At 36.2% G+C, this 16011-nt stretch overlaps 1 protein-coding gene across 1 annotated transcript; it reads left to right on the plus strand.

Moving 5' to 3' along the window:
• The first annotated feature begins 6825 nt into the window (after nucleotides 1-6825).
• On the plus strand, nucleotides 6826-13506 carry LOC18107409 (uncharacterized). Its single transcript, XM_024589135.2, has 9 exons — nucleotides 6826-7014; nucleotides 7614-8176; nucleotides 8426-8507; nucleotides 8688-8760; nucleotides 9018-9098; nucleotides 10070-10206; nucleotides 10907-11159; nucleotides 11455-11518; nucleotides 12626-13506. The coding sequence occupies exons 2-9, from the start codon at nucleotides 7675-7677 to the stop codon at nucleotides 13279-13281; spliced, it is 1848 nt and encodes a 615-aa protein (XP_024444903.2). The 5' UTR covers nucleotides 6826-7014; nucleotides 7614-7674; the 3' UTR covers nucleotides 13282-13506.
• The last annotated feature ends 2505 nt before the right edge of the window (nucleotides 13507-16011 follow it).

The raw sequence follows: 16011 nt of genomic DNA on the forward strand, positions 1-16011 counted from the left end.
TTTGACCATACCACTGTGTAGACGAGGAATAGACGAAGCCACTGGTAAAAACCGCGTCAAAATCGGACGTCGGAACAGTCCTCACGCACCGTCACGTGCCGGCGAGGTGACTGCCCACGCGCACAGACTCGCGCCACGTGTCACACGCGTCTTCTTCACCCGGATGAGCTGACCCAACCCGAATACCAGATGACCCGACCCACGTGCCAGACCTGGATGAGTATGACGTCATCATGACCAGTTGGCATGCCATGTCAGTGACCAATCACCTGACACGTCAACACAGTGGGACCCACCTGCCACGTCATCAGCCTCGAGCCGAGTTGAGCCGAGCCGTTTGTGAGCCGAGCCAAGCCGCGAGCCTATAGAGAAGATTCTGTGCAACGGAGTCTACGTGCAACCAGATCTGAGATTGAATCTGGGCCGCTAATCAGGCCAGAATTGTTTTGATCAAATCTTAACTGTCTAAAATGCGATTTGGATGATTTCAGACTTGTTTCCAGCTAATTTGATCGTTCCGGATGCAATGGTACGGTCTGATCGTTGAGATTTGAGACCAAAAATGGCAGTGGTGAATTAAGAGAGATTGCGCGATCAAGAGGCAGCTGAAGGGCATCGTGGTGGTTGATGGAGATGAAGAAGAAGAAGGTGCACATGTTTACCCAATTACATGTGCTGAATTGATTAGTGGGAATATTTTTTTTAGTTGCCTTGAAAAAAGGCAAAATTGGGACACTCTGGACACCCGATCAAGTGGACAATTAGAGGTGTATAGTGAAAATTGATGAAGACCAATCTTGACGAATCTAAGCACTGGTAGTCTCGCCAGATGTTGAGAAATGATGTATTAAACCAGTATATTCCAGATCACTTGTAAATGAAAGCCGCAACAAAGCTAGCAAATGGTTGTATATACAGAAAGACAGTACGATGGATAGATATAGCCTAAGAAGTTCTGTCTAGGAGATTGAGTTTTAAGCGGGACCAGTGTGACCCCTCCAATCTTTCCTGGGAACTTGCTTAGTGGAAGGATTATCCATACGGTACTATTTTCGTATATATAGCAGTTTGTAATGAAACGGTTGAAGACTAGCAGGATGACGGCACAAGAGAACAGTTGGGTTCCATATGTTCAAGGATCTGATGGAGTGGTGATTTCTCCAAAAAGGTTAGATTCGATGACTATGATTTCTCGAAGGGAAAAATTAATGAAGACCCTGATAATGGAAGAGAAATACAGCAAGGGGATAAAGATTGGCACCCTATTTTGACTTGGACAGGTGTTATGACAGGATGAGCTGCTGTCAAACATAAGCAAGAAATAGGGAGAAATCTGGAGAACAGAAATTGCACGAGAGCACACGGAGATTGTGCAGGAGTACCCGTAGGATCCAACAAGGTACTGGAATGAGACAACATATGCAAGGAGAAGAAGTGTTCCCAGATGAAGCTCAGAGCAGAGACTGTTAAAGTTTGTACAACAAGAAGTCTCTTATGCTCTTGATGAAGACAACATGCGAAGAACTTTCCAATGCATGCAAGGATGGAAAGAGAGCTGTTGCAGAGGCACCTAATTGAGGGGGTGCAAACGCCTGTGATAAAAGGTGACCGCTTATGATGAAAGGCGAAGACACCAAAGAGAGTTGGTGTAGGTGGAGCTGTCAAGCAGAAAGGCATAGAAGCTCCAAACATAGAAATCAAGGTGGAGGATTGCGAGGAGTATACCGCAACTTTCTCTTTCTATGTAGTCAGTGGCAGTAATCTCTCCCATAGTGCACATGGTGGTAGAGAATTTTGGAGCCACTTTGAAGCATTTCAGCTGAAGGAGGATGCGACCGCCCCATGACAACGGGCGAAGACACCTTAGAGAAGGTGTGAGGGCCTTAATATGAGCCCAAGATCAGACCGCCCCATGACAACGGGTGAAGACACCTTAGAGAAGATGTGAGGGCCGCGATAGGAGCCCCATTTCAGACCGCCGCATGACGACGAGCGGAGACACCTGAGGAGAAGGTGTGTGGGCCACGATATGAGCCCAGTTCAGAACGCCCCAAAGCCGATGTGATGGCTAGATACAAGTGGACAAGTGTATTGATAGCCAATGAAGTGGCTATGATGAGTATGGAGACAAATGCATGATTGACTTTCATGGATATTGCCCCCATGCTAAAGATCAATGAGCTAGAAGACATTTGCCTTAGATAATAAGTGGGTGACTTGTGGAGCATTAAGACGCGGTTCCGGGAACAAGTTGACTCTTGTCAAGGTGGTGAGCTCGGTAATGGCATTGTAATACTCAGAGTATGAAGATAGATATGGATCAACCTTTAATAGGCTGCCCTCATGGTTAAAGGTGGAGAGCTACCTGGACTCTTAGGACTAAGAGCGAGAGACTCACGGAGAAGTAAGGCGTGGTTTCTAGGGTGGAACAGAGGGCAGGCGCAACTCCTGGATGAGTAGACTCTTGGAAGAGTGGTGAGCTTGTGATCACACTGAGATACTCAGATAATGACTGTCGCGCTTGGGAATATTCCGTTTGAGGGGGTGTTGTAAGTCTTGGTGTAAGGCTTGAAAAATCATTCCGGACCAAGCATGATTGATACACTCGAAGGGGAATGTTGTGTTGAAGATGCTCTCAAAATGATAAGCTTAGAAGAGCTGCAGAGTGCAAGCTTGTGCTGAAGAAGCAAGAGGACAATTGTCCACACAAATGGCAAAGGGGGTAATTGTTAGGATATTGCTATTTTGTGGCAATACCCCACCACCAAGCAAGTGGAAGCACCACTAGTGCCACAATTAGTGGCATGCTTTAAGGCTTTATTGGCCCCTCCATGTTGATCATATTTGCCTATAAAAGAGGCATATTTGTGAGAGCAAAATGAGAGGGTTGAGAGAGACAACGTGAGTGTGTGAAGAGAATAGAGAGAAAGGGAGAAGAGCTGCGATGGCAGCAGCCCTGCTGCCATTGCAGCAGCTGCAACAGAAGTGAGCTGAGAGTTGAGTAGAGTGGATGTAATCCTCCTTCTCTATGTATTTATTGTATCCTTTCTCTATCTCTAAGAAAATGAACCTCTCCCGTGGATGTAGGCGATTTGCCAAACCACGTAAAATATTGTGTCAGTGTGCTTAGCCTCCAATAGGCAACTATCAGAACATCACCGGTTGGAATCCCCCAACAATTGAATCCCAGCAGCTCCCAACAGCAATTGTAGATACTTATTGTTTTTAGATGCTTAACGGCCTTGGCAGCAGCTCAATCCATAACACAATTTATTCCAGTGGAAGTGTTTTAAAAAATTCAGCATTTACATTTGAAGGGCATGTTTCTATATCATTGATCAAACTATATATGAGAATCTATATATAGTTGTACGCAGGGTTATGGGTCAGCCTGGTTTTATCACTTCGGTATTTACATTTGAAGGGCATGTTTCTATATCATTGATCAAACTATATATGGTTGTAGTACCCTTGTTTCTGTCTATGATTGTTTGATAGACATAAAATGTTCTATGCCTATTGATTTGTGAGTTTTATTCGCAGCTATATATTTGGTTGCAGAGAACAGAATCCTGAAAATTAACTTTAATCATGTTAGAAGTGCTCCGCCAGCAGTAAAGGTTTTCTTTGGCCCTGAAAAGTTCAAGCTAGTGCAGGCGTTATCATAGGTCTTGCAGCGAGTACACTGAGTTCGTCTGTATTAATCAATATTAAGAACCGAGGACTATTTGCTTATAAGATGAATGGGAAGCTACACTGGATTGCTGGAGCTGTGCTTTTTCGGTATGGATACAGTTAAGAAATGTTATCAATCAAGAATTGTTGTACAATAGTAATATCATTGTATAAAAACTCTGAAAATTTTGATTTCTTATGTATGAAGTTTTATTTTTCGTTTTTATGACTCTAGTTTTTCTGAAAATTGGAGTATTACTAGACAGCTCTTTTGTAGATGCATTTTTTTTTATGTCATGAAAAAGACAACGGTGCCAGCTAAATTATGTAATGGCTGCATGCAGATAGCATATCCATCAGGAGTGGAAGGCTTTCAAACTCAACTTCTTAAAATTCAGGACAACATACCAATCTGTGCTTCAATACTGTCTCAGCACCTTGCTCTCTATTCCTTAGAAATGGGACCTGAATGGGTGACCGATCAAGTGAAAGATCTCGTCAAGAATAGGGATATAATTCTGGAAGCACTCTCCCCTCTGGGCGAAGGTTCCGTGAAGGGTGGAGAAGGAGCAATTTACCTATGGGCAAAGCTTCCAGAGCAATACGTGGACGATGATAAAGTTGTTCGCTGGCTTGCTAAAGTTGTTCGCTGGATTGCTGGAGCTGTTCTTTTTGTTCAAATCCTGTGGTTGATCGATGTGAGGCTAGTCTATATGTAAGGCTCACTACACCATTTTACAGCTTTAGAGCAACATTTCTTCACAGTGTTTACACTGATAGTATTTCGCAGCTCTCAGAAATGCTTCACACGTTGCAACTTCCTTGCCAAAGTTACTTTCTGACTTTAGTAGCTAGCAGAGCTGCATTTAGATGTTAAATTTTCGACTTTCTTTGATTTGAAACACATTCCAAGCTTTCTTTCCTTCTTTTCTAACGTATGCAGTTGGGATCAGCCCATTCTGCGCACATCTTGAGCTCACGGACATGCGTCTATTGTTTTGCATTCGCAGATTTCGAATACTGCAGCAGAAAATAGAGATAGTTATGTGATGCAGGAGAAGTTAGGTTAAATATATCTTGTCATTGTATCTTATGTCCTCTCGTGCATTATATGAACACAATACATAAACAAATGAGTCTTCAATAAACTATATAAGATTTCTCGTAATTTATGTAATATTTCGAATAATCTCAATAAACATAAGTCAAAAATTAAATAAAGAAACTCCTATTATTTCATATACTATTTATTTTCCATGTACTAGGTGTTTTGATAATTGTTTGAATCTCATTAATTACATTTATTAAAAAATATATATATATAATAAACATATCCACTGTTATCATTTTAAATAATAATATTTCATCACCTTATCATATATACATCCTCGTACCGTTCAATACTAGAAATGTGACTCGTAAATAAATTACAAATTATAATTTTATCACCTTTTATACTAAAAGGCTACGAAAACTACTGTCATTACTTATAAAATGGAGAAACACTGGTAATTGAAAATCCGAAATAAGAGAGAGATTAAAATTAATTTATAATTTTATGGACGGTATATAGAATAAATTAATATTATTATTAAAAAAAAAACAAAATAACACAGTTATTATACCAAAATAAATATATATCCTCCAAACTGTCCTTTCCATCAGTCCCACAACATGTACATGTTATCCAGTCATAAAGCACAAGATCAACGGCTTCCATTAGTTTTCTTATTTTTATTTTTCTATATAATATTAATAGGATTCTTTAGTTTTTTATATATATAAAAAAAGATTATAATAGTCTTTTTAACCGTTAATATTTTGAATATCTTTCTATAATCATGATGTTCTTAATTTTTTAAAATTCTTATGGGTCAATATCCATAAATGTATTAGAGATCCACGATAGAATAACCCATAAAAAAATATAAGAAACCCATGATATGGCATCCCACAAAAAGATGTTAAGGATCTATGATGGAAAAAGTATTAGAGATTCATGATAAGTGGTCCATGAATAAAAGAATCATTAGTTTTTTTTACTCATGAGGTTTTGCTCAAAGAATGTTATGTTAGTTGTTTTCATGGTGGATGACAGTTTCTAACTAAATAAGTTATCTCTAATAAACAATTTGAACTAAATGATAAGTTTCTTCTAATACACGGAGAATCTTATAATATATATATATATATATATATATATATATATATATATATATATATATATATATTATTTTATTTTAGTCAGGGAATTTTATTTTTAAATGCTTTTCTATTTTTTCTATTTAAATAAAATATTCTTTTCTATTTTTTTTCTTATTCAATATTAATATGGTTTCTCATTTTTTATATATAAAGGATTTTAATAGCCTTTTAAATATTATGCTTTTCTAGTTTATTTAAATAAAATTTATTTTTTATTTTATTTTCATATTAAATAATATTATGCTTTTCTAGTTTTTCTATTTGAAGAAAATAGTTTCTTATTTTTATTTTTCTATTTGATATTAATAGGGTTTTCTAGTGTTTTCTCTATAAAGAGTTGTAATACTTTTTGGCAAGTTAGACCTGGAGAAATAAAAATTAAATATTAATTATTTGATCTTATAATTTTTCTATGTAATTTTATAATTATATTTCAATTAATAAAAACTAATATTCAAAATTGCATCAATATGAAATGAAAAGGATTAACTATCAAACATGGAATAATGTGGTTTTTTAATTAATATTATGAATTCATTTACTAAAATTACAAATCCTTTGAATATAGATTTCTTGATCAACATTTCATTATCAATTATTGCCTTCTTCCCATTTTTAACCATTCTAATGAGATTTTCATGTGATATAAAAAATTAAGTGTATTTTAGGTTTTTTATTTATCAAAATCAAATATATTCATAAAATTATTTGAAATTAAAAGTAAAATCACACATGATATTAAATATTAAAAATACATATTAAAATTAATTTTTATTTAATTCACCTAAATTTTTAAAATTAATCAAAATATCAAAACTAATTTTATAAGCTTACCCCGCAGCAGCAACACGTATCTTCTCCATCGAACGAAGGGGAAGGAGTGTATCATACACCTTGACGTACCACAGCATTGTCTCTCTCCGTGTCCAATAATTAGTTAAGGAAAGGGAAGGAAAATAAAAAAAGGCGGCTCATTTCGTAGAAACCGAAAATCGAAAAACAGATCCAAAATTCTGTTCGCTCCAGCTTCTGCCTTCGTCTGCTGGTTATTCGCTCGTGTGTCACTAAACCAAGTCTCACTTCCAGAACCTTCTCTCTCTCTTCGTTTCCTGTTTGGTTCCTGAGAAAATTCAGGTAAGTAAAAAGAAAACAACAATTACTCACTATCTCTCCTTTTTGGTCTATTTTTCCTTCCGTTTTAAATTACCTCGCTAACTTCTTTTAAAGATGATTAATTTGCATTTGTTGTTTTGTGGTTTGTTTTGCATTAGTTATTTTGTTAATTAGAGTGTTGCTGTTGTTTTTTTTTTCTCTAAGAGATTAGAAATTTGCTGATTGATAATTGCTAGTAAGTTTTTTTAAGCGCCTAATTTTATTTTCTTTAGTTGCTTTAATCAAGAATCTTTTTTTTTATATGTGAATTTAGATTATCATTATTGTTATTAGTTAGATTAGTTGGGATGAGCTATTTTTGGTGGTTTTAATCGTTTTTTCTTTTCCTAATCTTCTGGTTTTGACGATTATTTTATAGATGAAATTGTTATTTTGTGTAGTGTAAATACAATATGATAGTTATTAACATAAGCATTTGATATGAAAAGGTGCTTCTATGAACACTCAATTAGGGTTTTATTCTTCTATTTTTTTAAGTTAGAAACTTAGAAGACTGATTATTTTTTTAAGGTGGTAAATATTGGTTTTCTTTTTAAGTAACTAGGGTTTGTCATATGCAGGGTAGTTGAGGAGGCTTGGTTAGTGGACTTGCTAGAAGTGAAGCTCCTTTTAAATTTGAGTATGGAAACAGATGATATGATTGGCCTCCCTGGTTCTATTGATTTTGGATATAAAAATGAGAATGATGAGCTTTCCAAGTCTGATTTTGGGCCAAGTGAATCTCGCTCTCAACCATGTAGTAATGATGGTAAAGAAAGTAAGGATGATGAAGAGGGTTTGGGGCTCTGTGAAGGTGTGGTTGGAAATGAAGAAGGTATAGTCGATCCAGGGTGTTCAGGGCTTAATGTAGGTGATACTGGAACTGAAGAAGCTGCAACAGATCAGAGTAATTTGGTGCTTGAGGAACGTGATATTGGATCTAAAGGTGTCCAGTTTGCAGTGGAAACAGAGGCTGACATGGATTTGGTAGTTTCTCCTGTCAGACAAGTGAATCTTGATGTGGTTGATGCTGTTATAGTTTCCAAGAAGCCAGATATTTCCAGCATCATAGGGAACGTTGAGGACTGTTTCCTTGATACACAAAATAATAGTCTTGTCCAACAAGGCAAGGTGGATGGCAGTCGTATCCTTTCTTAACCTCTGATAACTTAATCATTTATTGTAAATTCTCCTACTCAACTCTAAATGAACCCATTAGATTTAGATCATAATTCCAAAAAAGCTTCTTATTCAGAAATAAATGCATCAAACAACTTTAATAAGTCAATCTCAATTTGAGGAATGCTATATCCATGACAATCACCTTTTTAGTTGCAGTTTATTCTGATTTCCTCCCCTTTCTGTCATGTATTCCCTCAATCCAATATGCCAGATATATCAGGCGTTAAGAGAAAAAGGATGGCATATGATGAACAGCAACCTTCAGTGCATGTCATGTATAACTCCTTAACAAGGTCAGGGTGGAAGTGTTCATAATAACTTGGCAATCCAAGAATTTTTAACTGTATGTTTTGATTTCTTGTTGGATTGCTGTGACTGTTATTATTCTGTACTTATTGGAGGCATCATGTCTTATTAGAATTAGCTTAGATCCTCATTTGTTGAATTCTTGGTGATTGCCTTACTCTTCCCAGAGCTAGCAAACAAAAGCTTGAGGAACTGTTACAACAGTGGTCAGAATGGCATGCTCAACAGAATTCATCTCATGTAAGGTTCAATTTTCCTGCTAATTAAAATTGCAGTACTATGTAAAATTTTGTTTTTAATCTTTTTTTGTTTGGGTGCTTGGCTTGACCAATGCAAAGTTAGGAAAGTTTTTCAAACACATAATCCAGATTGGATTGATAGAAAATAATGCAGATATCCTATATGGTGAATGCATGCAATCTATTGTTGTTGCTCTGTGGCTTCCTATTCTTTATTAAACCAGTGGCCTGTCTCAATTATGTATCTCAATCTTTCAGGATTCTGATGAAATGTTACAATCTGGTGAAGACACTTACTTTCCTGCTCTACGTGTTGGCATGGAGAAGTCCTCTGCAGTGGTAATTTCCATTTTTTGCTTCTTTGGTCCTGAATGCATATAGTTTTAAGCCAAAAGGACTAGCCAGGTATTAGCTATGAAGAACTTCTTGTTCTTGTAACTTTAGATGCTTTAGGATGTATTTTCTGTGTTACAATTTGCCCGTTGCTTCATTAATAAAGCTAGTTGGATTACAAATAAATATATTTGGTAAAGGGCAAAAAATATAGCGAAGATATTCTTAGTCATAAATTTTCTAGGTTCTCTTTCTTGGAATTCTTTTTCTTGTGTGTGGCCTTAACCTTTGTCAAGCTCTTTCTTGAAGTTCCTCTCACCTCCAGGGAAAAAAAGAAAGAAAGAAAGAAAGGAAGAAACATTTTTAACTTTAATTGGAATCCTAACCTTTGGAAGCAGATAATTTACTTTTTAGAAACTCTTTGGCATTTATCACGGTGCGATCAATGCACTGGTGTGCCATTTTCTGAGCTAAATCTTCATGCTAAAATTTAGAGAGCACAACTTCAGATTTTAGACTTTTAGTATTCTAAACAATGACCATGGAACTCTATCTTGAATCATTAAGTTCCATGGTTGTCATGGACCCCATAGCTTTTTTAACATGGAACAAGGAATGTATTATCCAACCATTATCTACTTGGAGCCCTATTATCACCCTGGAGGTTAGTTAAATTTTCTATCACCATTGAAATTAGATATCCTCGGGTAGAAATTTTTTTTGTTTAAGTTCTCAGTTCTTACACTGTATTATCGTGAGATTTTTCCTCTTTTCTTTTTATTTTACCTTTCTCATCCTATTTTGACCAGAAAATTTGCACTCTTGACTGTCCATTTTATTCATTGTAGCGCAGATGCTAAGGCCCTAACCATCATAGTGCATTGCATTTAGCTTCACTAAAAGAGGTTAAAATTTGGGATTTCACATCTTTGCTTTTCATCTAGGTTTTCATTTAATTGGTTACTTTTTATTTGTAGTCCTTCTGGATTGAGAACCAAGCAAGGAAACAACAAGACAATGATTTAATTCTTCAACATAGTAATTTTGTGCCTCTATATGATCGTGGATATGTGTTGGGTTTGACTTCAGCAGATGGTCCAATTAATGTAGAAGGGTAAATGATCTTGACTTGTGTATCTTTCTTAGATTTCATGTTTTGAAAATGTTACTTTTTCGGTCTTTGTCCTACATGCTCAGAATTGTAGCAAATATCTAAGTTGTTCAAAACCTGTTGATTGTTATGCATGTTGAACAAGCTTGGGATATTAGCTTTCGTGATGATTTTATGATTGTGGCAAAGGTATTGTATGTGATGTGTTGACAAATATAATGTGTTGGACAGTAACTAATCACAAGGGATATCCATGTGGACTTATTTCCAAGAATCTCTTATTTTGTATTTCCTTGGAAAACTTGCAATTATTTCCAAGAATCTCTTGTTTTGTATTTCCTTGGGAAACTTGCAATGCGAACCTCATTACAGACTAATAGCTTACTAAACAGAGGATCTGAGAAAGATCATAAAAACTCAAGTCTGTTCAGCACATTAGAATAGCTGCTGCATTCATATCCCTCATTTATGTAAGAAGGATCTCACACATTACCTCATATAATAATCTGCTGGTGATTTTATACCTTTAAGGGGCCCAATTTTCGTGGTGAAAACCCATCAAGGACCTAGTTATTCATTAATTATAATTCTGCTCCTATATTTTACTGATCCAACCAGCTGTTCTTCTTGTGTTAAATATATGTTTTTGAGGGTTCCTGAATGTATTTTATCTTCCACTATCTATTGCCTTCCATTTTTGTAGAGGCTTGGAGATAGTGGATGCTGCTGCACGTTGTTTTAACTGTGGTGCATACAACCATTCTTTGAAGGAATGCCCAAAACCTCGTGATAATGCTGCTGTTAATAATGCTCGCAAACAACACAAGTTCAAGCGAAATCAGAATTCTAGTTCCCGCAATCCAACACGCTATTATCAGAGCTCTTCTGGTGGCAAGTATGATGGTTTAAAGCCAGGTTCTCTTGACACTGAAACACGACAACTTTTGGGTCTTGGGGTAAGACTTAAGAGCATACTAGATTGAATCAAAGCAAACATTTAATTTCTCCTGTAACATATTTAACACCCTCCATGTTTTTCTTACATCTAAGCCTAGAACCCATTAGAGCCTAGGTGACTCAAGTATAAAATCCTATACACGATATAAGGCCAAATCAAACTTCGTCTACAATTTACAGAGTACAAAGTACACAACGCATGAATTGGATAATGAGATGGATTGCTAGTTGAAATAGTATTGGTGTTTTGTTCATAAGATATTTGTTTTCCCTCCGTCTGATTTTGTTAAACAGGAGCTTGATCCTCCACCATGGCTTAACAGAATGCGAGAGCTGGGATACCCACCAGGATATCTAGGTAATGCACACAATTCTACTTTCTGTCTGATATTCCAAGCCGTCATAGAATTGTCTATTATAAACTCACTTTTTTTAGTATTTTATTTTTTTTAATGTTTACACTGGGATGAATAGTTGCGATTCCTCTGTTGTGTTTGATTTTCTTCTATGCTGTCTGGGTGTTCCTCTTTATGTTTGAAATTGTCATTTTATTGCCAATTTCCCCACCAGGAAAAGTGTGGTCTTCAAAAGAATATGAATAAGGTATTCAAGGATTATCATAAATTCTCACTGTTGCCCTTGGTTGACATATGGATTGGAGGCCTAGTTTCATGTAATTGATGTTAATGGATTGGTAAAATGTAGAGTATGACTGGATTGATTTTATAAATGTACTCTAAGCTCATGAGGCCCTAAGGCCAGTAAGAATGAAAAAGGCTAATGTGGCCCAAGGAAAATACAATTTCAAATCCTTGCTATCATTTTGCACTTCATAATTCAACTAAGCTTTAGCCAATCTCAAATAGTTTGGGATTGAGGCTCTGTTATGGTGGTTTCAACTGAGCAGATAGCTCAACTGGCTCTAGCCCCGGGTCCCTCCCGGTGGAATAAGTCAAGTTGCAGGATCCTGAAAAAAACATAAAAACGAAAACAAAGTGTTTATTATATCAAAATTAAAAAGAAAAAAAAAAGAGGTCTCTAGTTCAAATCTCTACTTTGTAACAAAAGAAAAATCTCTGATTATTCATTGAAGGCAATAATAATATCCGAAGTCCTGCTACTGTAAATTTAGATCAATACTTTTGTTTTCCCTGAATTTGAGGCTATGCATATAAAGGACTAGGACTCATGGAGAGATCATTGAGCTTTTTAGAAATGATGCTTGAGCTAATCACCTCCCACATAAGAATGGACCACAGCAAATCATCATGATTCCAGAAGGGCAGTACATTGCAATAGACTAAAATTGTGGTCTTTTCGATTTCATATGCTACAATTTTCCCCATGTTGATGGTGGTGGAATTCATTTTGCTGTTGCTGTCATCCCCAATAACTATTATTGTTGTCGGCAGCTTTTATTTATTATTATGGTTGTCATTGCAAGTCCTTTACATTCATATTTCAGATCCCGATGATGAGGATCAGCCTTCTGGGATCACAATATTTGATGATGGAGATGTAGAGGAAGAACAGGAAGATGGGGAGATTATGGAAACAGACCATCCTGAACCACCAAGGAAAATGTCAGTTGAATTTCCTGGAATAAATGCACCAATTCCAGAAAATGCAAATCAAAGATTTTGGGAAGTGGGGCCTTCAAGTTCTGATCCATTTAGGCACCGATCACGCCATAGATCAAACCATTCCTCAGAAGCTACAGGCAGATGGCATCATCATGAACAGAGACAGTATAGGGATTTCATTAACGATGGGCCTCCAGGTGTTGATCCCGTGTTTAGTCCATCTATGTCCAGTTATCCTCCAAGGTATGGTCATCATGACTCTAGTTACAGTTCTGACAGCCCTAGAGATCTGAGCCCTGCCTTTGGGAGGTCCAATTCCGATAGAGGGAGGGGTGCTTTGGTATATGAGGATTTTGCAAGTCAAGGTTCTTCATCCTACTCATCCTCACGGAAACGTTCTTCGCCACAGAATATTGGTTCAGCCAGATACGAGACTGATAACAGCCGGGATGACTATGACACGGATTATTCATATCGGGATTATTCATTTCGGAGTGAGTATGACAACGATCGCTATCGCCGTCGTAGTAGGAGGTAAATGGGGTAGTCATGAGTGCGACGGGGTAGAATGGATGCGATATTCTTTGTAAAACACCCCCTGTCCTCTTCATTTCTTTATTATCTAGGCTAGAGTTGCAGCTCCGATTCCTTTCTCCATCAACTAGAGGAGAAGTCTCAACTAGTTTAAGATGTTTCTGTATCCATACATCGTTTGCAATACTCCTCCTGTGGGAGCCGTTTAATTTTTATATTTATTTGCATCTATCTTTGTTGCTTTATGAAAATTGCGAATTGTCTGTGGGAATTTCTAGAGGACCTCGTGTGGATGTGTCCATCGAATTTATTTTTCTGATAGACTGTCAAATTGTGATAGGATAGGTTGATGGTTTCTGTTAAAATTTATGTGCAACTCTGATGACGAATCCCACGTGCCACATGCATTTTGCAGTATGCTTATTCAACATTTTCCAATGTTTAGTATATGTTTAAGACGAGGTTCAACATAGATAATGTAAAAACAGTAACTATATTTTTAACGAATGATTTCAGATTATTTATTTCATAGTGTTCAAAGACAGATCATGAAGTAAAAGAATGTCAAAGGATCTTTATACTAATGCAGTGGGGTGTTTAATGGATGTTATGATTTGTACAAGACCAGATTTAACACACGCGGTTAGTATGGCGAGCAAGTTTCTATCAGATCTGGACAAATCAAGTAGAACTTCAGATACTTGAGGGGTATTACAAACTATGGCATCATGTTTAATAGATAATAGAGTAATCCTTCAGTTGTGGGATATGTAGATGCAAACTATGCATAATATTTGGATAACAGGAGGTTTACCACAAGTTATGTATTTATTATGATAAAAAAGCCTATTTGTTAGAAGTCTATGATTGAGTCTCTAGTTGCACTATCTACTATTGAGTCTAGTTGCACTATCTACTAACGAATCCCACGTGCATTTTGAAAAGAAGAATAAAGAAACAGAAAGGAAAAGGATAATTCAACATTTTGCAATTTTAAATCTGATGGCTAATCCCACATGCATTTTGCAGTATGCTAATTCAACATCTTCCAATGTTTAGTCTATGTTTAAGATGAGGTTCAACATGGATAATGCGAACCAATAACTATATTTTTAACTAATCATTTCAGATTATTTGTTTCATAGTGCTCAAAGACAGATCATGAAGTAAAAGAATATCAAAGGATCTTTATACTAATGCAATGGGGTGTTTAATATATGTTATGATTTGTACAAGACCAGACTTAACACACGTGGTTAGTATGATGAGCAAATTTCTATCAGATCTGGACAACAGTATTATGATGCAATCAAGTAGAACTTTAGATACTTGAGGGATACTACAAACTATGGCATCATGTTTAATAGATAATAGGGTAATCCTTTAATTGTGGGATATCTAAATGTAGACTATGCATAATATTTGGATAACAGGAGGTCTACCACAAGTTATGTATTTATTATGATAAGAGGGTCTTTTGTTAGAAGTTTATGGTTCAGTCTCTAGTTGCATTATCTACTACTGAGTCAGAATATATGGCAATGACCACCAAGTCTCTAGTTGCACTATCTACTACTGAGTCAGAATATATGGCAATGACCGCCAAGAAAGCTTTGTGGTTTACAGGTTTGGTCAAAGAGTTGGATATTCAGTAAGGTGGAGTTCAATTGTATTGTGATAGTCAAAGTTTTATTTACTTGGCAAAGAACCAAGTGTATCATGCAAGAAACAATCACATAGATGTAAGGTCTCGTAGGACCAGGGAATTGGTTTCTTCTAATGAACTGTTGCTTGAGAAAGTTCGTATTTTTGACAATGCAGTAGACATGTTGACAAAGTTTGTTATTACAAATAATTTCAAGCATTGTTTGAACTTGATGTAATGTTTCCAAATGCTATACGGAAGACATCCAAACTTAAATGAATTTGTTTTTAATTTTCTTCTAAGGGGTGATATTCATCAAGGTGGAGATTGTTGTAGTTTGTGGCTCATAAACAAATGTTAGAGTGAAGTAAGGGGGTCAGAGCGAAATGATGATATTTGTCTTTTTGGGATTTATTTTTTATTTTGTTGTCAGTGATGATTAATAGGTTTGGGGTGCGGGGACAACACCCCCGCGGTACGGTAAAAGAGTATTATGAAAATGGATAGGATTTCTTGAACGGTTTAAGGTTTACTATAAATACATATAATGTAACTCTATTTTGATATAGTAAAAAATAAAAATTTCTCCCTCATGTGAATATAGACACATTACCTAACCTTGTTAAATTTATGTTTTTTTTAATTTCTTCTATTACGGATATTTATTAATAATTACTAAATGTTCTTTCATTTCAAAAATAATTTGATGTTAATATCCAGTACAGTCATTGTAATCATAAAGTGCCAACGGCTTTGCCGCAAGGGCAAAAATTTTCAGCTATGTGAAAGGTAATTAATGTACTTGCGTATATCCCGAAGCTCATTAGCAGTGATGGTGGTTGTCATTTTGCTTAAACCCTTGTTTCCCACTATTTTTTCTGACAAAACATGGAATTATTACGAAATAATTGTAGTTCAATACGCATTTTCCAGATGCCATTATGCAGAGAAAAGCCTCAAATAGTAGGGCTCACGCCTCACACTCCTTACATAACCAGGAAAAGCATTTACTGTGAGAATCCCTACTATATTTACAGTGATCAATGTAGTTGTAATTGCAAAGACGGCACATTTGATACCTTCTTCATT

Source organism: Populus trichocarpa, chromosome 17 (assembly GCF_000002775.5).
Source record: "Populus trichocarpa isolate Nisqually-1 chromosome 17, P.trichocarpa_v4.1, whole genome shotgun sequence".
NCBI classification, from domain to species: Eukaryota; Viridiplantae; Streptophyta; class Magnoliopsida; order Malpighiales; family Salicaceae; genus Populus; species Populus trichocarpa.

Excerpts from the sequence above, each read along its gene's own strand:
- LOC18107409 (XM_024589135.2), top strand. The coding sequence starts at position 7,675 with ATGGAAACAGATGATATGATTGGCCTCCCTGGTTCTATTGATTTTGGA. Across the intron at positions 10,207-10,906 it reads GGTCCAATTAATGTAGAAGG|AGGCTTGGAGATAGTGGATG; the intron begins GTAAATGATCTT and ends CCATTTTTGTAG. Across the intron at positions 11,160-11,454 it reads GACAACTTTTGGGTCTTGGG|GAGCTTGATCCTCCACCATG; the intron begins GTAAGACTTAAG and ends TTTGTTAAACAG.